The 23,625-nt window shown below is 35.8% G+C and overlaps 1 protein-coding gene across 1 annotated transcript in view; it reads left to right on the top strand.

The window, feature by feature from the left end:
• The window catches only part of TUT4 (terminal uridylyl transferase 4), a 136,337-nt gene that overhangs the window by 65,014 nt on the left and 47,698 nt on the right, over positions 1 to 23,625 (top strand). The window contains exons 10-16 of the mRNA XM_017548794.2: positions 593 to 719; positions 8,002 to 8,121; positions 8,333 to 8,545; positions 11,779 to 11,953; positions 14,245 to 14,948; positions 18,338 to 18,488; positions 22,205 to 22,291. Of these exons, the coding sequence (XP_017404283.2) occupies positions 593 to 719; positions 8,002 to 8,121; positions 8,333 to 8,545; positions 11,779 to 11,953; positions 14,245 to 14,948; positions 18,338 to 18,488; positions 22,205 to 22,291 (1,577 nt within the window). The remainder of the gene's footprint in view (positions 1 to 592; positions 720 to 8,001; positions 8,122 to 8,332; positions 8,546 to 11,778; positions 11,954 to 14,244; positions 14,949 to 18,337; positions 18,489 to 22,204; positions 22,292 to 23,625) is intronic.

Genomic DNA, 23,625 nt, shown 5'->3' with positions numbered 1-23,625 from the left:
GTGAAAACCTCAGATTTATTCTTTAAGTTAGATGATATTTTCACTTACACAGAAGCATAACTTGTGGGTTAATCTGCAAATCCTGTCTGATCTTTATTCTGAAAATAACGTATTAGCACAACTGTGAAAGTTTGGATAAGAAAAACTAGAGTCAAGAAGTATAGCCAGTCAATTCAGTATTCCTTTTTTGTTCTTATGTACAAAGCAAGAGGAATGAACCAGGAAATTACTTTGTACCATTTGACATTGAAGAGATCAGTGCCCTGTCTCTCATGTGTATCAGTTTTGGTAATTCATAACGCTGCTTTTGAAAATAATTTCTTATGACCTTAAATACTAAGTGAGGTTGAAATTTATTTCTGAAGTACAGATGAACGTTAAAAACTTCTTTCTTTAATTTGTATGGAACTTTAGTAATGGAATGACATGTAGTTTTTAGTTAGCTCTAAATTTTTACAAACATTTGTTTTTATTAGGACTTTTAAGGTACTATATTAAAATATGGTAACTAGAAGGAGTAGCCACAGGATTTGAAGTATTCTGTTTTTAAAGGCGTTAATAACAATGAAATTTGTTTCTTTCTTATTCACAGTGGTTTACTTTGTAGAGTGAGTGCAGGAAATGACATGGCATGTCTCACTACTGATTTACTTACTGCTCTTGGCAAAATGGAACCTGTCTTTATTCCATTGGTGTTAGCCTTTCGCTACTGGGCTAAGGTAAGTGGAAGAAAGGAAAAATACTTATTTATTTATATTTTTAGAAGGCAAAGCATTTAATCTTCAAAATTAGGCCTTTCCTTGTACTGACATGTAACATTAATCATAACATGTGGAACAAAATAGTTTTCTGTGCTAGCCAGAAAGTGGTGTGGCAGGTTCTAATTTATGGACATAAATATAAAGTTTTATAGGCATATACTTATTGATATATTTTAGAATTTTTGTCATGTTTTATTCTCCTTTTACATACTATAGAAATGTTCTCTTTCATATCAGAATATGAGGGTCAAGTTTTCACTCCCATAAGTGAAACCTCTTATGTTTTCATTCTTATTATAAGTGAAACTTACAATAAGTGAAACTTTCACTCTTACTAAAACTTGTAAGGTTTTAAGATGTGGTATATACGTTAACGTTCTTTTGTTGGCATATTTTTTCCCCCAGTGTCTAAGAATGCTATTCTCTTTCCTGTAAATCATTGATAACATGCACCAATTTCTGATTGGGCAACTACTGAGGATTATTCGAGCTTTCCTAAATTAGAATTAATTTATACCTCTAAAGGTTGAAGTTGCCCTGTGTTTATTTCTTTGGTGTGGTGATAGGAGTGGTTAATTAGCAGTATCAGCCCAAATGACCAGAAAGAGATTTTAGCTTTTTGTTTGTGTGTTCCTGCCCTATCAGTAGAATATTCATCACTTGTTAGACTGGTGATGAATAAATTCTCAGTTGTATACAAAGAAAACTGACGAAGGGAATGGTGTTAGAGTGATAACTTCATAGCAAAAATAGAGAAGTCTCTTTGGAATTTTTTATTGGGACTCTGTTTAAAGAATTGCCCCCATGCTTGGGGCAACACCAGCTGGCTGAGTACGGAAGTCAGAAAGCCTATATACATAAGGCCTTTCTATTTGCTGTTTCTCTCATCTAGAGTGTTCTTACCTTAGGTATCTAAAATGCTTCACTCTTTTACTTTTATCAAGTTTATGATCACATTGATTACCACCTGTCATACATAAATTTGTTTGCAGTCTATTCTGTGAAATTATAAACTCTTTGAGGGCAGGGATTTTAATGTTTTATTTATTCAGTGCTGATTCCTACTTCCACTTATTTTACTGTATCATCACATAGTAGGCACTTAGTAAATATTTGATGAGTAAATGACCTAGTTTCTTCAGAAAGGAGTTTGTTTTGTTTTGTAAATAGAGATGGGGGTCTCATGATGTTGCCTATGCTGGTTTTGAGCTTCTAGGCCCAAGCAATCCTAGAAGTCAAGTAAAGAAGTCCTCAATTCTCCCAGAGTGTGAAGCACTGTGCCTGGCCAGAAAGGAGATTTTTAACCCATGGAAGTGAACGGAGGCAGTAAAATAGGTTCAGGAAGGGTGACTACTTCCTCTCATTAATCTTATACTGTATGCTTAGAATACTATAGGAAATCAGTGCTGTGAAGTAGAGTAAACCAATTCCAGCTCTAGTTTTTTTGCTAAGTGTTTTTACTTTTGACATGGCGTCTCTGACATCCAGGCTGGAGTGCAGTGATGCGATTATGGCTCACAGTAGCCTCAACCTTCCAGGTTCAAGTGGTCCTCTCGCTACAGCCTTCCTAAGTAGCTGGGACCACAGGCATGTGCCACCTTGCCTGTCTAATTTTTAAATTTTTTTTGTAGAGGCGGGGTCTCATTTTGTTGCCCAGGCTGGTCTTCAACTCCAGGGCTCAAACGATCCTCCCACCTTGGCCTCCCAAAGCACTGGGATTATAGGTGTGAGCCACAGCACCCAGCTTTGCTAAGTCTTTGAGCAAGGTACTTCACCTATCTGAGTTTCAATTTTTTTCACCTGGAGAGAATATTTTGGTAATATTATTAGATAATTCACGAGAATACACTTCAAGCTCTAAAATACTCCAGAAATATAAAGGATAATGGAACACACAGCTGCTTCTTTGTTGGTGCTTTTAAATTAAGCTCTAATTTTTTGGGGGGTCATAAAGTCATGTCAGTTTTCTCCCAGACATTCTATTCAATAAAATAAATAGACTGTGTTAGAAGATTATAAATGATACTCAAATATGTTATTTTTATTTTGGAAAAAAATGTGGCCTATAAACATTGTTTCCTAAAGTGACTCTTGGAAAAAGTTGCTCATGGTGTATTAGTACTTGATCCATATTGATTCTAAATATGCCACTCAATGGACACTGAAACGTATATTACAAAAACTGATTGTAGAGTGGTTCCTTTCTGTTTCCAACAGAATACTGTGCCTCTCATTTTTGTCATTTGTGTTAGTTGCAAAGAAAGTTTTTTCATGGTATTGATTTTCTTAATTTTTAATAAGAAAATTCCTAGTATCTTTTTCTTCTGAGGATTTTTAAAAATAGGTTTGTTTTTCTTGAAGTTTTAAGCCATATTGTACATTATCTAGTTAAGCACACATTTCTCCATATTTTTCCATGATTTGGGGCTCAGGACAATTGTAGTATATAATTTATTCTTATAACTGATACCATGAGATTGCAGTTGATGATTCTCTGGCTCTCTCTTGAGCAGTTACAGTCTTTGCATTTTAGTAATAGGAAATAGTTTTCTAGATAAAGCTTATTAATTCTAGGTGGCAGAACTCTGTAGCCCCATCATCAGTACATTATTATTAGTCAAGTTATCTGACTTAGAGCCACTTTTTGTAGTAAATATAAGAATTGCATTTTAGCAGTGTTTGACATCTAAAACTGGTTTTAAGAGCTCTCTCTTAAACTGCCTTAATCTTGTTCATCTGTGAGATGTCTGGTAATGTTAGCAGAATATATTGACAGTTCTTTATAGTTGCAAAGGAATTTTTGGTTAAGTCAACTTACTCATTAGGCAGTTTACCCTTGTCTTAGTATTTTGGATAAGCGATAGTTTATTCTAGTAAAATGTTTCAGACTCCTTTTGACAAGTGTTTTTAGTCATCTTTTATTTTGAGTTGTAATCTTAAATGTACCAAAACATTACACTACAGTATAATTACTCCATATTATATTATTATTATCCAAAATCTTCATTGTCTACAGAAGAAAACAAATAACAATTTAAAAACCAATCCAGCCTATCCAGTATAGACCAATCTTACATAGATGCTACACTCTAAATGAAATATAAGCAAATGAAATATATCCATGTATCAAAGGTTAAAATGCCATGATTATACATGATTTACTTCAAGATTGTAAGAATGATTTAATGTAGGAAGTCTGTTCACATAATTTGTTATATTAACAAATGAAGCAGAAAAAAAAAATCCTAGATGCTGAAAGGGCATGTTCTCCCTAACAGAAACTTTTACGTCAACTAGAAATGAAAGTTAATTATGAAAACCATTTATTAAAAAACACACAAAAAACAAAGCCAAAACAATAAGAAACATCATTTAAGCCGTATATATTAAGATGAAGAATATTGCAGAGATGTTCACCACTGATGTTGTACATTGTTTTGGGATTTTAGGAAATGCAATTAGAAAATGAAATAATTGAATGTAAATATTGGAAAAATGATAAAAATTATCTCTTTGTGCTAATAATATGATTGTATACTTAGAACACCCTAGGAAAAGACTACTGGGATTAATAAGAGAATTTAGTAAGATAACTAAATACAAGATAAATATACAAAAGTCAGTGGCCATTCTCTGCCATAAAAATAACCTCTTAGAATGGAAAGGGGGACAAATACTTACCTTCATGACAGTAACATAAATTATAAAACACTAAGGAAGAGATTTAATAAGTTACATATAAGAAGAAATTATATTGAAAGATGAAAGCAAAATCTGAACGAATCCATCCCTTCAGCAAACGTTTGCTAAATGTGTTCTGTGTTTCAGATACTGTTCTAGAGGCTGGGAACATCTAATAGGACATACAGAGTCTGGCTTTCATGGTGCATACATACTTCTGGAAGAGTCAGACAATAAAGAAATTATATAAATAATAATATCTGCTAGAGTTTAGTACTAAACTCTAAAATGAAGTGATAGAATGAATGATACTACTCTGAATGGTCAGGGAAAGACTCTGAAGAAATGGTATTTAAACCCATTTATTTATTTATTTATTTATTTTGAGACGGACTTTCGCTCTTGTTGCCCAGGCTGGAGTGCAATGGCGCGATCTCGGCTCACCGCAACCTCCGCCTCCTGGGTTCAGGCAATTCTCCTGCCTCAGCCTCCTGAGTAGCTGGGATTACAGGCACGCGCCACCATGCCCAGCTAATTTTTTGTATTTTTAGTAGAGACGGGGTTTCACCGTGTTGACCAGGATGGTCTCGATCTCTTGACCTCGTGATCCACCCGCCTCGGCCTCCCAAAGTGCTGGGATTACAGGCTTGAGCCACCGCGCCCGGCGGTATTTAAACCCATACAAGTAATAGCTAGCTGCATGAAAATCTGATGGAAAAGTCTCCAAGGGACAACTAGGCCAAAGCTTTCAAAGTGGGAATGAACTCAAGGAGGGGCAAAAAGGAAGGCTAGAGTGACTGTAAAACTGCTTTAATCAAGAGTATGCCATTGGCATAGGAATAGAAAAATAGATATGTGGAACAGAATAGAATGCTCAAATGATCTAGTGTATAGGAGATTTTATTAAATAGTGCTTTCACAACTGTATCTTACAGGAAGAAAATAATGTTGGACTCTAAGCAGACTAAATGCAAAAATAAATTTTACTTAAATGAAAATTTAAAATTTTAGAAGAAAAATGTTTGAGTATGTGTATGTAAATAATGATATGGGAAGCTTTTTACTATGATAGGATACCTAGAAGCTGTGTAGTTGTCCTCAGTATCCATAGGGGGATTAGTTCCAAGACCCCCATGGGTACTAAAATTTGAGGGTGCTCAAGTCCCTCATACAAATTGTGTGTTATTTGTATCTAACCTTCATGTAGATACCAACATACTTTAAATCATCACTAGATTGCTTATAATATCTAATACAATATAAATGCTCTGTAAATAGTTGTTATACTATATTGTTTTTTAATTTGCATTTTTATTATATTGCTATTTTTAATTTTTTTAATGTAAAATTTTAATTTTTTTCAGAGAGTCTTACTCTGTTGCCCAGGCTGGGGTGTGGTGGCATCATCATAGCTCACTGTAACCTGGGTTCAAAGGATCCTCCTGCCTCAGTTTCCTGAGTAGCTGGGACTACTAGTGTGTGCCACCATACCTGGCATTTTTTGGTTTTGTTTTGTTTTAAAGAGATGAGGCCTTTGCACCTGGCCTTTTACAAATTTTTAAATTATATATATTTTTAGAGATGGAGGGCTTGCTATGTTGTCCAGGGTGGACTCAAACTGCTGGGCTCAAGCAATCCTCTGCCTCAGCCTCTATAGTATATTGTAGCTAGCTGGGACTACATCAGTTGCAGGTGATATGTGTGCGTCACCACACCTTGCTATATGTAAATATAGATAGGGTCTCACTGTCACCCAGGCTGCAGTGCAGTGGCAGGATCTCAGCTCACTGCAACTTCCACCTCCCAGGTTCAAGTGATTGTCCTGCCTTGGCCTCCCGAGTAGCTGAGATTACAGGTGCCTTCCACTGGGCATGGCTAATTTTTGTATTTTTAGTATAGATAGAGTTTCACTATGTTGGCCAGGCTGTACTCGAACTCCTGATCTTAAGTGATCCACCCGCTTTGCCTCCCAAAGTGCTGGGATTACATGCGTGAGTCACCATGTCCAGCCTAAAAAATATTTTCAATCCGTAGTTGATTGAATCTGCAGATGCAGAATGCATTGATATGGAGGGCTGACTGTTTGAAATGAGCATATTTAAAAATTAAAGCATAGTAAAAATTAAAAAAATTTATATGGTAAAAGATACAATAAATAATATCAAAAGAAAAAAGTAGATTGGGAAAAATAAGATCTTTCAAATGCATCTTTATGTATTAGACATAAAGGGTTATTATCTATAATTATAGCTCTTATAAATTGATAAGTATTGCATGAAAGTAGAAAAACTTGCAAAATATTTAATAGGCAACTTTGAAAAGAGTAAATTTCAAATGGTTAAACATATACAGATTTCATAATCTCTTTAGGGTTAAGGACATGCAAATTAAAGTAACTATCAGATATTAAATTTCACCCATCCCACTGAAAATTGTTTTTTAAGTGATAATACCTAGTGTTGGAAGAGGAGTATGTACACTGATAGGTTGCTGCTGGAAAATACAAACTTTGTGGTGATTTTGGAAAAACAATCTTACAGCATATTTAAGGATTAAATATATCACTCATCTTTTAATTTAACAAACATTCCTAGGAATACAGTTCATAGAAATAAGCACCAGTACTTATGAAATATGTATAAGGATAAATGCTACAGCATTGTTTTAGGTGGCAAAAACTGGGAACAAAATATGAATGTCCTTGAATGGGGGAACTATTGTGTGACCATCCATATCATTGACTGTAATTTAAGCATTTAAAAGAATGTGTTGGCTGGGCATGGTGGCTCATGCCTATGAATACCCAGCACTTTGGGAGGGTGAGGCGGGGAGATCATTTGAGCCCAAGGATTCGAGACCAGCCTGGGCAACATAGGGAAACCCCTTGTCTACAAAATAAAAAAATTAGCTGAGCATGGTGGTGCATGCCTGTGGTCCCAGCTAAGTGGAAGGATCACTTGAGCCTGGGAGGTTGAGGCTGTAGTGAGCCATGATCATGTCTCTGCACTGCAGCCTAGGCTACAGAACAAGACCCTGTCTCAAAAATAACGTAATGTGTTGGATTTTGCTAATTGACTTAAAGGGGCTTTCTTGATGTATTGTTAAGGGAGAAGAGTAATATACAGAGAGATGTCTATTAAAATAATGATGAAAAACTTAAACTTCTCCCTATATGTATATAGGAAATAGAAATGTATGTGTATTTATATATGAGTATAGAAAAAGGCCTAGAAAGAATACATAGAAGGTTGTTAATTGAAGTAGAAGTAGAGGCAAGATAAGGAGAAAATATTTTAAAAATGTGTCCACAGTAAAATAACTACATATAATATTACTTCTTTTGACAAAAATATGTATCTTTGTATGCATTTAAAAAAGAATGAAAAAATGGTCAACATTTTAATGATTATTTTAGAGTGATGATATTTCAAGTTATTCCTTATATTTTTCATTGTCATTTGAACTTTTTACAGTGATTAGGGTAGGAAAAAACAAGGTACTTTTATCATGAAAATTAAGAAAGCTAAATGGTAGTACTTTTTTCCCCTTCATTTTGCAGTTGTGCTATATTGACTCCCAAACTGATGGTGGAATCCCTTCTTACTGTTTTGCTTTAATGGTGATGTTTTTTCTACAACAGAGAAAACCCCCTCTTCTTCCTTGCTTACTTGGAAGTTGGGTAAGCATGAGTTTGTTATACATATGTGCATGTGTGTGTATATATATATATATATATATATATATGTACATATATATATATATATAGTTTGCTCTTGCAGAGAGTTCTGCTCAAACATTTTAAGCTGGAATTCTGGTTTGTCTGTTTGTCCATCTTTTTTTTTTTTTTAAATAATTTTTCCACTACCAATTTGGAATGCCTTTTTATATAGATTGAAGGCTTTGACCCAAAAAGAATGGATGACTTTCAGCTGAAGGGCATAGTAGAAGAGAAGTTTGTGAAGTGGGAGTATAATTCAAGTAGTGCAACTGAGAAAAACTCAATTGCTGAGGAAAACAAAGCTAAGGCAGACCAACCAAAAGATGATACCAAGAAGACAGAAACAGACAACCAAAGTAATGCCATGAAGGAAAAACATGGCAAAGTAAGCCTTTTTATTTTTGTTTTTGGCTTTTCTATCTGTAGAATTTGTAATGCCTTCGATTGAAGCTATTTTAATTGTAGATTGACTGACCTTGAGCAAGCCTCTTGGCCTCATTTTCCTCATCTATAAAGTGAGGGGTTGATCTGGTTTAGTTTTTTAATACCAAGATTCTCTAATGAATTTATACCTTGTTTTGGAAAACTTGTATTGTTTGAGTCATGTCAAGATAAATCTGTCATTTTTCATCTAGACAAGGAAAATTTCCTTTAGGAGTTGGGCTCTGACCAGACTTCAGCGTATGGAAATGTTGTTGCCAGATTGGGTGGAGAAATAAAGGCCCTGCTGTGCTCTATGAGAGGGTAGCTTTCCTTGTTTGATTATTCAGCATTCATTTATTAAGGACCTGCTATGTGGCAGGCATTATCTTGAGTGCCAGAGAACGAGAGATGAATATACATGGATTATGTGCTCCAGAAACTTGTAGTCTTCTAAGTGGACAGATGCATTATTACAGAAATCTGAATATTTCTGAAATCATTGTTCTACTATACTGAGTTATTTGTAGTTTCCTGATATGCTTGCCTATTATATTCAACTCGTCCACTTTCCTGGACTACCGTATGCTGTCCCCTCAGACCACTAATACTGCCAGCCAATGATCTTGCTTATTACTTCACTAAGAACTTCCCATATTCTTATCTAAAGTCATTTTCTTCACTTGTATGTTCAGTCTCATCTCGTCTTGTCTTTTCCAGAACATCACCCTAGCAATTATTCCCTCGTAAATTACCAGTTTTTTGTTCCCTACAAAACCAAACATGCTGTTATTCTCCCACTATAAAAACAATCTGACATCACTTCCCCTCCAACCTATTCCTTTGCTCCCTTTTGCAGTAAAACTTCTTAAAGAATTGTTGGTATTTACTATTTTTGATTTCTCTGTTAGCCCCTTAACTCACAGTAGTCAGGCTTTGATGTCACCCCATCAGTTTGTCAAAACTTGTATCATCAGTGTCAGTAACCTCCACATTACTAAATTCAATGGTCATTTCTCAGTTTCTGTCGTTTTTGATTTATTAGCAACATTTGCCAGTTAATTACTTCCCTCTGAAAATTTTACTCACTTGACTTTGAGGACACTGAACCTGTGGCTGGTTATTCCTTCTCGGTCTCCTTTGCTGGTTTCTTTTTTCCTCTCTAATTTCTTAAAGTTGAAGTGTTATAGTTTATGATCCTCTTTTTCTTGTGTATGTACATTCCTTTGGTAATCTCATCTAATTCTGTGGATTTTAAGTACTATCTATATGATGATCACTCTCAAATTTAAATCTCCAACCAGACCTCTCTCCTGACCTCCATAGTTGTAGAACCAACTGCCCATTTACTGTTTCTGCTTAGATATCTAATAGATGTCTTAAACTTAATGTGTCTAAACTGAATTCCTGATTCTACCCTCAAACTTGCCCCACACTTAGTTTTTCTAACTTACTTGGTTGCACTGCATCCTTTCAGTGTCTCAATTAACTGAAAGTATGCTCCTTTCAGTTAACCTTGGAGTCATCCTTTACTCCTTTTTTATACTCCATAAGTTCTGTCATCTCTATTAAATATGTATCCAAATTTGATTACCTTTCATCCCCCCACTGTTACCATCCTGGTCCTCGCCACCATCGTCTCTGGCCTGGAATGCTGTTATAGCCTCCCAACAGGTTTCCCTGTGTCTACCTTTTCCTCTTATAGTCTGTTCTTAACAATCAGAATAATTCTTCTGAAACTTAAGTCAGATCATGCTCTTTCCTCTCCTCACCATCAAATGCTTCAGTTGTTCCTCATTTCATTTAGATAACAAGCCAAACAGTCTTTCCTGGCTATCTCCTTGCTTTCCTCTTCTACTCTTTGTCTCACTCTGTCTTGGTCTCATTCTTTTTTAAAGCTGGTCTCATTCTTTGTGTGTTTGCTCTGTTTCCCATTCCTATAGCACTTTTCCCTTTTCTTAAACAATATCTTCTCAATAAGTCTTATCCTGACCACTCTGTTAAACACTGTAACCTTCTCCTGCTTCCACACTCCCACCCCTTTTAGTGTACTCAACTCTTTTTTTCTATAGTACATATCTTCTTTAAAGTTACATTGTAATTTACTTATTAAATATGTTTGTTGTCTTTCCATAGAAAGTAGGCTCCATGAAGGCAAGGATCTTTGGGTTTTTTTCCCCCACAAAGACATATCCCAAGTGCCTAGAACACTGTCTTGCACATAGTAGGCACTCAGTGAATTGTTGTAGAACTGAATGTGAGAATGACTGTTTCATGTGTTTATGCAGCCTGGTGGTTACCTTCAGCCAGGTTTCATCTAGCTAATCTTTGGAATTCAGGTGTTACCTCTTCTGTTATGATCCCCATGTTTTAGAGGCCCATCTTAGCATGTATCCTTTACTATAATTGTTAAAGTGTCTCTCCCCCTCCGAATAGTCTATGAAGTAGGACCCTCCCTTATTTACATGGCAGTATAGTATAGTGATTCACAGCATGGACCCAGCAGGCAGGTTGTTTTGAGTCAAATCCTCACCCTATAGTGTCTACTTCATGGAATAGTTAGAATTAATTATTCATATATGTGCAGCTTTTAGAAGAGTGAATGGTGCATGGTAAGCATTATGTATAAGTGTGAACTTTCATTATTTTATTATATTCCCAATAATGTCAGAGACATAGTAGGTTCTAAAGAAATGTTTGCTGAATGAAGAAGGAATTAGTTTTTTTGAAAGCCAGGGCGTTTACTTATATTTTAAAAGTAATTATTGGAAAAAGGAGTTGTAGTAGTTGTTATACAGTGGTTTGCAGCCTTGGCTGCATATGAAAATTACTTTAGGGAGCTTTAAAAATGTCTGCCTAGGCTGGATAGCCTATTCAGTTAAATCATAATCTTGGGAGCGGTATGGAAGGTGGGGGTGGTGTGGAATTCAGATATTAGTATGTTTTACTACTACCCACATGATTCTAATGTGCAGCCAAGGTTGAGAATCACTGGTTAAGAGGAAAGAATGCAGAATTCCTAGTAGTCAGCAAACTGGGACTTTGTTCCCAGCTTTGCTTCCAACTGACTGTTTTTGGCAAATTACTCCTTCATGCCTCAGTTTTTGAAAACATGATCTCCAGGGTCTTCTCTAACTGAAAATTTGTTGATTTTGTAGTTTTGTTAAGCTTAAATGAAAAGTATTTTTTCTTTTCCAGTCTCCTTTAACATTGGAAACACCAAATCAGGTATCCTTGGGACAGTTATGGTTAGAGCTGCTAAAATTTTACACACTGGAATTTGCTTTGGAGGAATATGTCATATGTGTACGGATACGAGATATTTTAACAAGAGAAAATAAAAACTGGCCTAAAAGGCGAATAGCCATTGAAGGTGAGATGAAATGATGTATTTCATTTGGAGATTATTTTTTGTGTGCCACTCATTATCTAATTCAGTGTTATAAATAATCCTTTGGCTTTATAGTACTATATATATGTCACCAGATTGTCATTTTTTCATTTTTAATTTTTTTGGAGACAGGGTCTCGCTCTGTTGCCCAGGCAGGAGTACAGTCATAGGATCATGGCTCACTGCAACCTCAAACTCCTGGGCTCAAGGGATTTTCCTATCTCAGTCTTTTGAGTAGCTAGGACTATAGACTTCTGTGTTGTTATGCCCGGCTAATTTTTTTTATTTTTTGTGGGGATGGGGTTTCACTGTGTTGCCCAGGCTGGTCTGGAACTCTTGGCCTCAAGTGATCCTCCCGCATTGGCCTCCCAAAGTGCTGGGATTTTAGGCATGAGCCACCACGCACAGCCCCCATTATTTATTTAGATTCTTTGTCAAGTCTATTATAGTTTTATAGAATTAGTATTTATTTGAAAGTTTTTGCTTATATATGGTTAAGGTCAGTAATTAGCATTTTAAAATTTTGAACATTTTATTTTTTACATATGCAAACTTGTAAAAATACAGAAAAATGTAAGTTATGAATACTGTAAGATCTTTTTGAATAAATTTGTGCCATAAGATGATGAGAAAGTTTTTATTGTCTTCTAAAGTACCTCACCTAATAAATGTGGCTTAGAGCTAAAGGGGAAAAATAAAAATTGATGTTGACAAAGCTTCATATCAGATCCCAAGACCATTAAGATCTTTGGAGATACAGAAAATAATAGAGTGGCTCCTAAATTCTTAATCAAAAATTTGAATTTCACAGCATTTCACTTGCCTTTTATAGGTAAGAAACTGAATTTATGTCCATTTTAGTCTGCTGAGCCTACACATTGTTCACTTCCCTCACTCCTGCTGGCCTTCTCCACTGGGAGCTCAACTCAGAAATATTCTGAAATATTCATGCAAACATTTACACACATCTTGTACTCTCTTATATATAATAAATAAAGGAGCTCTGAAGTCTTCCAGCCGTAAATTATCTATTTTTTTTTGTTTCTTCCCCCGCCCTTTTTCATTTTCTTTGGGAAGTGAGGAAGAAACCAGAAAAAGCTTATTAAAGCCTATGGATTTAAATAGCAGCAAAAAGTAACAGACACCCCAACTTTAACAGTTTGAAGCCTAGCCTCTTAATACCAAAAGATTTTCAGTAGTAGGGAGCATATGTATTGTCTTTTTGGTGGCACTGTTCTTTTTTCCTGGGGCTTACCTATATTTAAGGCTTATAGATATTTTCAGAAACTCGTTTTGTTATTAATAATGAGGATGCTGTTGTTGCAAGACTTTGCAGGGTAGTCATTTTTGACTGGATCAAAGTTTAAATTTTTGTTTAATTTTTTTTTTTGGTCTCTTTTTTTTACTTTTTTGTTCTTTTCTCTCTTCCTACTACTTTGATTTACTTTTTTTATCTCACTAAAGTTAAATCTAAAAATTAGTTTGTTTTCAAGTTGAAGCCTCGAAAGTTTTAGGTTTGTTTACTTGTTTAAATTGCAAAGAACGTAAACTATATTAAAGAGCACTATGAGCTGAGCACAGTGGCTCACACCGGTTATCCCAGCACTTTGGGAGGCTGAAGCAGGCGGGTCACCTGAGATCAGGAGTTCAAGACCAGTCTAGCCAACATGGTGAAACCCTGCCTCTACTAAAAATATAAAAATTAGCTGGGTGTGGTAGCGTATGCCTGTAGTCCCAGCTACTTGGGAGGTTCAGACATTAAAATCACTTGAATCCGACAGACGGAGGTTGCAGTGAGCCAAGTTCGTGCCACTGCACTTCAACTTCAGGGACAGAGCGAGACTATCTCAAAAGAAAAAAAAATACTATAACAAGAGGTGAAAATTGTTAATGGGTCCTGGAGCTTGAAAATTTTTATTCAGTGATAGGGTGGAGTGAGGTATGTCAGCATAAATTCTTTTTCCATAATTTCATCATTGAAACTTTATAATTAATGAATTGGCCTTCTCAGCCATCCCCTTATTAGTTACCTTATTATTAGTCTAGTTTCTTTTTCCTTTTGTTTTTTTATTGTATGAGAGAAAGAAAGGGAAAAAATGTTGCAGTTGTATTTCCCCCATTTTCAGGAGCTTTCTTTGGGACCCTAGCTTAGAAAAAAACCCTTGGGAAAATATATTCTGCCTATATTGCATCAGTTAAGATATACTTGTATGAGCTTGGAAATGTAGTTTGTTAGTAGATACTTGGCTATTTACCATTTTCTCTTTTGCTAGATCCATTTTCAGTCAAGAGGAATGTTGCACGGAGCTTAAACAGCCAGCTGGTTTACGAATATGTTGTGGAGAGATTTAGGGCAGCTTATCGGTATTTTGCCTGTCCTCAGAGGAAGGGTGGAAATAAGTCTACAGTGGACTTCAAGAAAAGAGAGAAGGGGAAAATAAGCAATAAGAAACCAGTTAAGTCTAACAACGTGGCAACCAACAGTTGCATTCTGCTTGGGGAAAGCACAGAAAAAAAAAATGCAGAAAGAGAGCAACCTGTTAAATACGATGAAATGGAATGTACATCACAGAGATGTATTATTGACAACAACAATTTGTTGGTAAATGAACTAGATTTTGCTGACTGTGAACAGGAATCTTCATCTCTTTCTGCCAGCAAAAGCAGTGAATTAGAGCCAAAATCAGTTAAGAAACAAGATCATTTAGCGCCTTCAGAAACTTGTTTAAAAACAGAGCTCAACCAATGTAATTGCATTCATTTGTCTAAGTCCTCTGACCCAGATAAATCTACTGGAACAGACTGCAGGTCAAATTTAGAAACAGAGAGTTCACATCAGAGTGTGTGCACCGACATACCTGCTACCTCTTGCAACTGCAAAGCTACAGAAGATGCTTCTGACCTTAATGATGACGATAACTTCTCCACCCAGGAATTATATTATGTGTTTGATAAATTTATTTTAACCTCTGGCAAGGTAGGATACAGTTTGTTAACAATCTATAAGGTTTTGTGGTTGTTTTATGAATATGTATTTTTTTTTTTTTTTTTAGATTTAGAAATGTAAAAATAGCTTATATAGTGGTGACTGTTGTTTTGGAATGATATTTTGATATGTATTTTACCTTTTGTGTTTTTAGTATAGTTGCCTTTAAATAATGTATAGAAAGCATTGAGATTTCAGCATTCTATTACCAGTTGGTTTCCTTTACATCTGCACATATGAAAGAATTCATCTGATATTTCATGAGGATCTTAGCAAAGGCAGCATACATTTTAAATGTTGCTTATTTTGTATTTATTTTTCCTTCAGCAAAAGCCACATTCAAGGTTTTTTATTTTTATTTTTTTGGAGACAGAGTTTCCCTCTGTTTCTACCTCCCGGGTTCAAGTGATTGTCCTGCCTCAGCCTGAGTAGCTGGGACTACAGGCGTATGCCATCATGCCTGACTAACTTTTTGTATTTTTAGTAGAGACGGGGTTTCACCATGTTAGCCAGGTTGGTCTTGATCTCCTGACCTTGATCGGCTTGCCTCGGCCTCCCAAAGTCCTGTGATTACAGGCGTGAGTCACTGTGCCCGGCCTCAAGCTTATTTTTATACATAAAATTTCTTTATTCTAAAATATTTGACAAGGTTTGTAAATTCTAATAATATTTTACTTTAAGGATTTTTTAGAGGGGGGAAATAAAAGTATACTAAAGGTAGTTGAGGGAAACTAAGATTAGGAGCCAAAAAAATAAAGATTCTGTTTCTGCTACTGAGCCTCTGGATTTTGGCTTATCCTGTATGACTTACAGGAGTCCTGACCTTTCCTTTCTTTTCTTTTTTTCTTTCTTTTTTTTTTGAGATGGAGTTTTGCTCTTGCTGCCCAGGCTAGAGTGCAATAGCATAATCTTGGCTCACAGCAACCTCTGCCTCCCAGGTTCAAGTGATTCTCCTGCCTCAGCCTCCCGAGTAGCTGGGATTACAGGCACATGCCACCATGCCCAACTAATTTTTGTATTTTTAGTAGAGATGGGGTTTCACCATGTTGCCCAGGCTGGTCTCGAACTCCTGACCTCCGGTGATTCGGCCGCCCAAAGTGCTGGGATTATAGGCATGAGCCACCGCCCCTGGCCAGTCCTAACTTTCCTACTTTTGAAGCAAGATAGTACACACTTACATTTTTTTTTTTTTTAAACAAGTTCTGGCTTTGTTGCTGAGGCTGAAGTGCAGTGGTGCAATCTCAGCCCACTGCAACATCCGCCTCCCGGACTCAAGTCATCCTCCCACCTCAGCTTCCTGAGTAGCTGGGACTACAGGTGCATACCACCACATCTGGCTAATTTTTGTATTTTTTGTAGAGATGGGGTTTTGCCATGTTGTCCAAGCTGGCCTCAAACTCATAAGCTCAAGTGATGGGCCTGCCATGGCCTCCCAAATTGCTGGAATTAGAGGTGTGAGCTACTGCACCCAGCCAGATAGTCTAAACTTTAACTCATAAAGGAAGTCATTTAAAATGGAAACAACCCATTGAACAGAAAGTAAGCGGTAACTGCTTTGTGAATAAAATAAAGTTTTAGCTGAATCACATTACTTCAAGTGCATTGCACATAACTGAAATATCGTTATCATTATCCACATGAAAAATGATTATACAGATTATGCATAAGCCAAGTAGAACATTAAAAAAATAAACGGAAAGTCATCTAGCCTTATCCAGGCTTATTGTTTTATCAGTAATTACTGACAAGCTTTAAGATATTTAACCTAATTACTAAATAGTATTGCCTATTTTTTTTAAAATCTGCTTTATTAAGGTATGATCAGCATTTAAAAAGCTATAAATATTCAGTGGCTACAACTAGATGTGTTTGAATATAAGTATGTGTATTCTTATCACTATCAGTGCCACAAACCTATCAACTCCAAAAGTACCCTTCTTTTTTTTTTTCCTTTTGTGGTTTGAGAACTTAAGATATATTCTATTAGCAAATTGAAGAATGTAATACAGTATTATTAATCTTAGGCCCTACTTTGTAGAGATCTCCAGAGCTTATTTATTTTGCATAAATGAAACTGTGTACCCTTTGACCAATACCTCCCCATTTCCTCCTCACAGTAAGCAGTATTTCTTCATTCTATGTAAGTGTACATCTGTTGCATTTTATCTAGGTTGCATTATTTAGGGTACATGGACTACTGAAAGCATCAAATCAATGGCAGGTTCTTTAGAAAAACTTAATTATGTAACTTTAATGTTCATGTCTTACGCTTTATACTTTTTTTCCTGGAAACTTAAGGTAAGTACTGTTTCTCCAGTTTTCATTTTTACTATTTAAAGAGTTTCCTGGCCAGGCGTGGTGGCTCACGCCTGTAATCCAAGTACTTTGGAGGCCAAGGTGGGCGGATCATCTGAGATCAGGAGTTCAAGACCAGCCTGACCAACATAGTGAAACCCCGTATTAAAAAAATAAATAAAATTTTTTTAAATTAAAAAAAATAATAATTTCCTGCCTAAATATGTCATTTTTTAGAAAAAGCTTTGAAAAGCTGATAGAGATTCTTGTAGTACTATTAATTAACCTACAGTGTATCATTCTTACAAAGAGAGATTTCCTGATACAATTGTTTTACAGTTTTCGACTGTGTAGATGTCCAGGCTAACACTGGAGAAAGACACTAACTCTAGGATCTAGGCATATTAAAATAAAGAAAAGAGTGTTGGTGTTTCTTAACCATATCTGTTTCATCGAGTTGGCATAAATTTTTGTGTTTTAACCACTATTTGGTGTCCATTGAAATACATTTAAAATGGCTATATAGGATTTGGATTTTATTTTGTGGCCATTAAATAAGTTACTCTTTTGTATGAAGCTAATTTATTTTTAGTGTTCAGTCTGCAGTTTGGTCTCCTGAAGCACTAATGTAATAAATTGAACCAACTAAGTGAGAGTTCTGTGATCAATTGATTCAAAAGATAGAAAATGTTTGGAGTGAAATGAAAGGTGCAACTTAAAGTTTTCTTTATAACCTACTTTGTTTGATCTCAGTAAGTTAAAAACATAATGCATATATTTTCCTTTGGGAGCTGTTTGAGTTAACCCATACCTTCTGTACCTCCGGGCGTTTTCTGCATCTTCCATTTTCAGGTAAATTTAATCCTTGATGTAATTTTAATGGGGAAGAAAAAGTATTTGACTCAAAAAGGTTTTTGATATCTAATACTACGTTTTAACAACATATTTTTTTAAAAAATTACTTCCTGAAAGCACAGGTTACCAAAACTGAGTCACGTGAAAGATTCTTTTTGGATCTACTTTCCAAATGATGAAGTCCCTCAAAAGTTTATTAGATTATTAGATTTTTTTTTATCTTTGTATAGCCACCAACAATAGTATGCAGCATCTGCAAAAAGGATGGCCATTCAAAGAATGATTGCCCAGAGGATTTCAGGAAAATTGATCTAAAACCTCTACCACCAATGACAAACCGATTTCGGGAAATACTTGATTTAGTATGTAAAAGATGTTTTGGTAAGTCTTTTTATTACTACAACTACTGGGACAACATTCTTTCTTAGATATTAAATATTTATTTCCTGATTTAAAAAACAATTTGCTTATATTTTGTTTTGCTGAAGGTTTTTCAATGGAGACCCAAGTACAGATATTTACTAAATGACTAGTATGTGCAGAGCAGCATAGTAAATGCCAAGGGGAATAGAGAGTCCATATATATTGCTTTTAAGGAGCTTAGAATATGGATATGAGCTGTCTAACATGGTAGCTTCTAGCCTATGTGGCTTTTAAATTTAAATCAATTAAAATTAAATTAAAAACCAAGTTCTTCAGTTTTATACTAGACATATCTCAAGTACTCAGTAGCTACATGTAGCTAGTGGCTGTTATATTGGACAGCATTGATAGAGAACATTTTCATCCTTGCAACATTCTTGGATAACACTGCTCTAGATGGATTAATACAGCATGTATGTAAATTGCCATGATTGGAAGTAGAATGTGTTATATGCTATAGTAGTGGTAAATGAAACGCAGTGTAAACACAATTAATTTATCTGGGGTGGATCAGTGGAACGAGGATTAATGATGTGGTATTTGAGACAGACCTTGAGCTGCATCTTTAAACATTGAAGATTATGCATGAAAGCATAGAGTGGCTGGGTGTGATGGCTCATGTCTGTAATCCCAGCACTTTGGGAAGCCGAGGCGGGCAGGTCACAAAGTCAGGTGTTTGAGACCAGCCTGGCCAACACAGTGAAACCCTGTCTCTACTAAAAATACAAAAATTAGCCGGGCATAGTGGCACGTGCCTGTAGTCCCAGCTGCCTGGGAGGCTGAGGCAGGAGAATCACTTGAACCCAGGAGGTGGAGGTTGTAGTTAGGCGAGATGGTGCCGTTGCACTCTAGCCTGGACAACATTGCAAGAGTCCATCTTAAAAAAAAAGAAAAAAAAAAAAAGCATAGAGTGCATGTTTTATTGGGGGAATAATTGCCTTTGATTTGGTAGGGTATAAGAAAGGCAGTAGAGAGAAATAAAGCTGTAAAGATATTATGGGGAAAGCCTTGCATGCGTTTATTCAGCAAATGTTTACAGAGTACCTGGGAGTCACCTTTACTCAGCAAAAATTCAAAAAGTAATTTATGAATTACTTTCTGTGTCCAGGTAAGATAAAATTTCTGGTGTCAACATTTAGTGCTTCATCGTAATCTCTTCCTTCTTCCCCATTTCCATCTCCCACCAGGCAACTACTTTTCTGTGTTTGTCACTATTGATAGTTTATATTTTCTAGAGTTCTGTGTAAGTGTAGTTATACAGAATGTGTTCTTTTTTTGGTCTCACTTTTTTTTGTCTGACTTTTTTCACTCAGTATATTACTTTGGGATTCATCCATGTTGTTGTCTATCAGTGGTTAATTTATTCTTGTATCTGAGTAGTGTTCCATTGTATGGCTATACCACAATTTGTTTATTCATTCACCTGTTGATAAATATTTGTCTCACTTCAAAATTTTGGCTGTATGGGTCTGAGTATGGACATACACTTTCATTATCTTGGCTAAATACTTAGTAGTAGAATGGCTGGATCACGGCACATGTTTTTTAGCAGCTTTATTAAGATACAATTTACTGCATTTGTTTTTATTTAGTCATTTATTTATATCAATGTGGGCTCATAGATATTTGATACTTTGGGTTATAATTGAATATAATTTTTCTTTTGTTCAAGTTATTTCAGCTTTGGCCATTGGGAGCTATTTCACTTGGCTTCTGGTTCCCTTTTATCTACATCCATCAGTGTGTGGTTTTTATTGTTTGTTTGGGTTTTAACACTTCCTTATTTTCTGGCACTACAAGATGCTCCTGGCACTTCATGTTTGTTTTGTGCCCTAGTCCTAGAATTAGGCATTTCTCCAAGGATCTGTAATTCCTTTTATTGGAAAATGATATTAGAAACCAAGATCTGAATACTAGGTATGCTTGCTATTACTGGGCTGTCATTGCTTTGAGACCATCTCAGAGCAAGAAAATATGTCTGTATATACTAAGCTATGTATATAAGCTTACTATAAATACTTCTATATGTAGCCGTCTTATCTGTGTTAAACCAAACATGATTTCATGATGGTATCTCTGACTCTAACCCATTACCACATGGCTCATTTTAGCCATGCGTATATGTAAACTCCCCTCCAACAGTGAGAAACCTGGTTCCCACCTCTATTACTCATATTTTAAATTGTTCCATTTTAGTACATATATATAGCAGTATCAGAACTGTTAACCCATACCCCTGTGGGAAACAACTTTATTAACTAGAGTACAGTGCTTATGTGTGGTTCCTTTTGCCCTTAGTCTTACAGATTCCACTCATTTTCAAATTTACTTTGCTCAGCACCTTTCCCCCTGTCCCTCATGTGAAGTTGTTTCATACATTTATAATACAGTTAGATTATTTTGTCACAGTCTTTATTACACCCTAAGATCCCCTGACTTCCTAGCTGAGTTTTTTTAAATTGCATACATTAAGGCTCACTCTTTGTGCTACAAAGTTCTGTGGGTTTTGACAAGTGCATTGTGTCATGTATCTACCATTAGAGTATCATACGGAATAGTTTCACTGCCTTAAAAACAAATTAACAAATTACATGAATTTTATTTATTTAACTCCCCTTCTTCTGTAAGCACTGATAACTGCATTTGTTTTTTAAAAGTTGAATATTAGTTTAATTCATTATAGCCAATTCTTTTTTTTTTTTTGAGACAGAGTCTCACTCCGTCATGAGGCGCCAGGCTGGAGTGCAGTGGCGCAATTTCGGCTCACTGCAACCTCCGCCTCCCAGGTTCAAGCAATTCTCCTGCCTCCGCCTGCCAAGTAGCTGGGACCACAGGCGTGTGCCACCATGCCCAGCTAATTTTTGTGTTTTTAGTAGAGACGGGATTTCACCATGTTGGCCAGGATGGTCTCGATCTCTTGACCTCGTGATCCGCTCCTCTCAGCCTCCCAAAGTGTTGGGATTACAGGCGTGAGCCACTGTGCCCAGCTATAACAAATCTTTATAAATTACTGCTTTGTTCCTGTTACTATATTAACTTTCTGAGACGAGTGTGAAGAGGTAGGGAAAAAAACTTTGTTCTTAAGAAATTTATGGACTTATTTGGAAAAATAAGATGAATATAAATGAAATAACTAGGAAATCAAAAGGATAAAATAAATCAGGTACTAGACTGTGGCACACAGTTCGAAAAACTGAAGAAGTGGAACTAAAAAGAGATCATTAAATGCTGTGATTTGGCAAAACAGTTTATAGGGAAGATAGGAATTTTGACCAGGCATTTGAGGGAACTGTTAATAAATCTGAATGAGCCAGATGCCTAGTGTAGCAACACGAATACAGTCTTAACAGATGGGAAAATAAGCATGGATATAGGAGAGAGTGAAGAAGTAAATAGGTTTGTAGATATATGGGAAATGATCATGTGAAATGTACATATATCTTAAAATAAGTTTTCTGTTCCATTTCTTCCTCTGGGTTGCTAAAACAGAAAAACAGTTTTTTTTCCTGCTATCTCCCTGACCTTTCCCCAGTAACATTTATGGTTTTAAAGTCAGAGAAGTCAACAAATAATGAACAAACTGTAAGTAAAATTTTTAGGGTAAAAACTTGAAGATGTTTTCAGATTATATTTTCCTTACTTTTCTTTTTCCTTTTTTCTTTTTGTAAACCCAGATGAGTTATCACCACCTTGTTCTGAACAACACAACAGGGAGCAAATTTTAATTGGCTTGGAAAAGTTTATTCAAAAAGAATATGATGGTATGTCATAGGTTAAAAAATTTATTGTGTTTTTGCTGTAGTCACGTAGTCTTGACTTTCATTTATTTAAAAATGTTTATTGAATGTTATGTGTTAAGTACTATTCTAGTTGCTGGGAATACAGTGCTAGTAAAAGAGATGAAAACTCTCATGAAGCTTATGTTTCAGATAGGGAAACAAATAGTTGACTAATATATAATATTATATCAGCAAATAATACATGCTGTTAAAGAGTAGGAAATAAAAGAATTGAAGTGATGGGGTGTTATGATAGGTCTTTCTGATAAGGTAGCATTTGCACAGGATCCTGAATAAGATGAAGGAGCAAGTTATATAAATATCCAAGGAGAAAACATTGTCAGTGAAAAAGACTAGATTATGTCTGGCATATTTGCAGAATAGCCAGGAAGTCAGTGTAACTCGAGTGGAGTATTAGGTAGATTGTAATGGATAGATGAGGTCAGAGAGGTAGTCTAGGGATTAAGTCATTAGGGTCTTACGGATGTGGGTGGAAGGACTTTGAATTTTAATTTGAGTATCTAATGAGAATCTTTTAGAGTATTTTTAGTAATTAAATGACATGATCTGAGAGAATAGGTTGCTGGGCTATAAGACTAGAAGCAAGCAAAACATTTAGGAGGCTGTTGTGTAAGTCCAGATAAGACATAATAGTGATTTGGAGGAGTAGATGAGAAGTGGTCAGATTTGGGATATATTTTGAAGGTAGAGCCAACAGGGTTTGCTGATGGAAAACGTGAGACGTGAGAGAAAGAAATCAAAGATGGTTTCAAGGTTTTTGCTTTAGCAGTAACAGTTGGGTGGTCCTGTTTAACTGAGATGGCAAAGAGCAGGAAGAGTAAGTTTTGGGAATGGGAATGAAGAATCAAGAGTTTTGTGGCCAGATATTTTAGAAAATGACAAATAGTTGATTTATAATCAGAATGATTTTTTACTTTTACAAGATGATCCATTATGTGTTATAAAATTACATTTAAAAGTATTTGAAAACAAATTTTTTAATTAAAAAATTCTATTTTTTTTTTTAAGAGATAGAATCTCAGTCTGTTGCTCAGACTAGATAGAGTGCAGTAGCATAATTATAGCTCACTGCAGCCTCAAAGCAGTCTTCCTGCCTTAGCCTCCCAAGTAGTTAGGACTAGAGGTGTGTGCCACCATGCTTGTCTAACTTTTTATTAAAAAAGAACTTTTTTCGGCCGGGCGCGGTGGCTCAAGCCTGTAATCCCAGCACTTTGGGAAGCCGAGGCGGGTGGATCACGAGGTCAAGAGATCGAGACCATCCTGGTCAACATGGTGAAACCCCGTCTCTACTAAAA

Source organism: Cebus imitator, unplaced genomic scaffold (assembly GCF_001604975.1).
Source record: "Cebus imitator isolate Cc_AM_T3 unplaced genomic scaffold, Cebus_imitator-1.0 Scaffold214, whole genome shotgun sequence".
In the NCBI taxonomy this organism is placed as follows: Eukaryota; Metazoa; Chordata; class Mammalia; order Primates; family Cebidae; genus Cebus; species Cebus imitator.
Note: the sequence above shows the minus strand (reverse complement) of the source record. Positions and strands in the feature narration are given on the sequence as shown.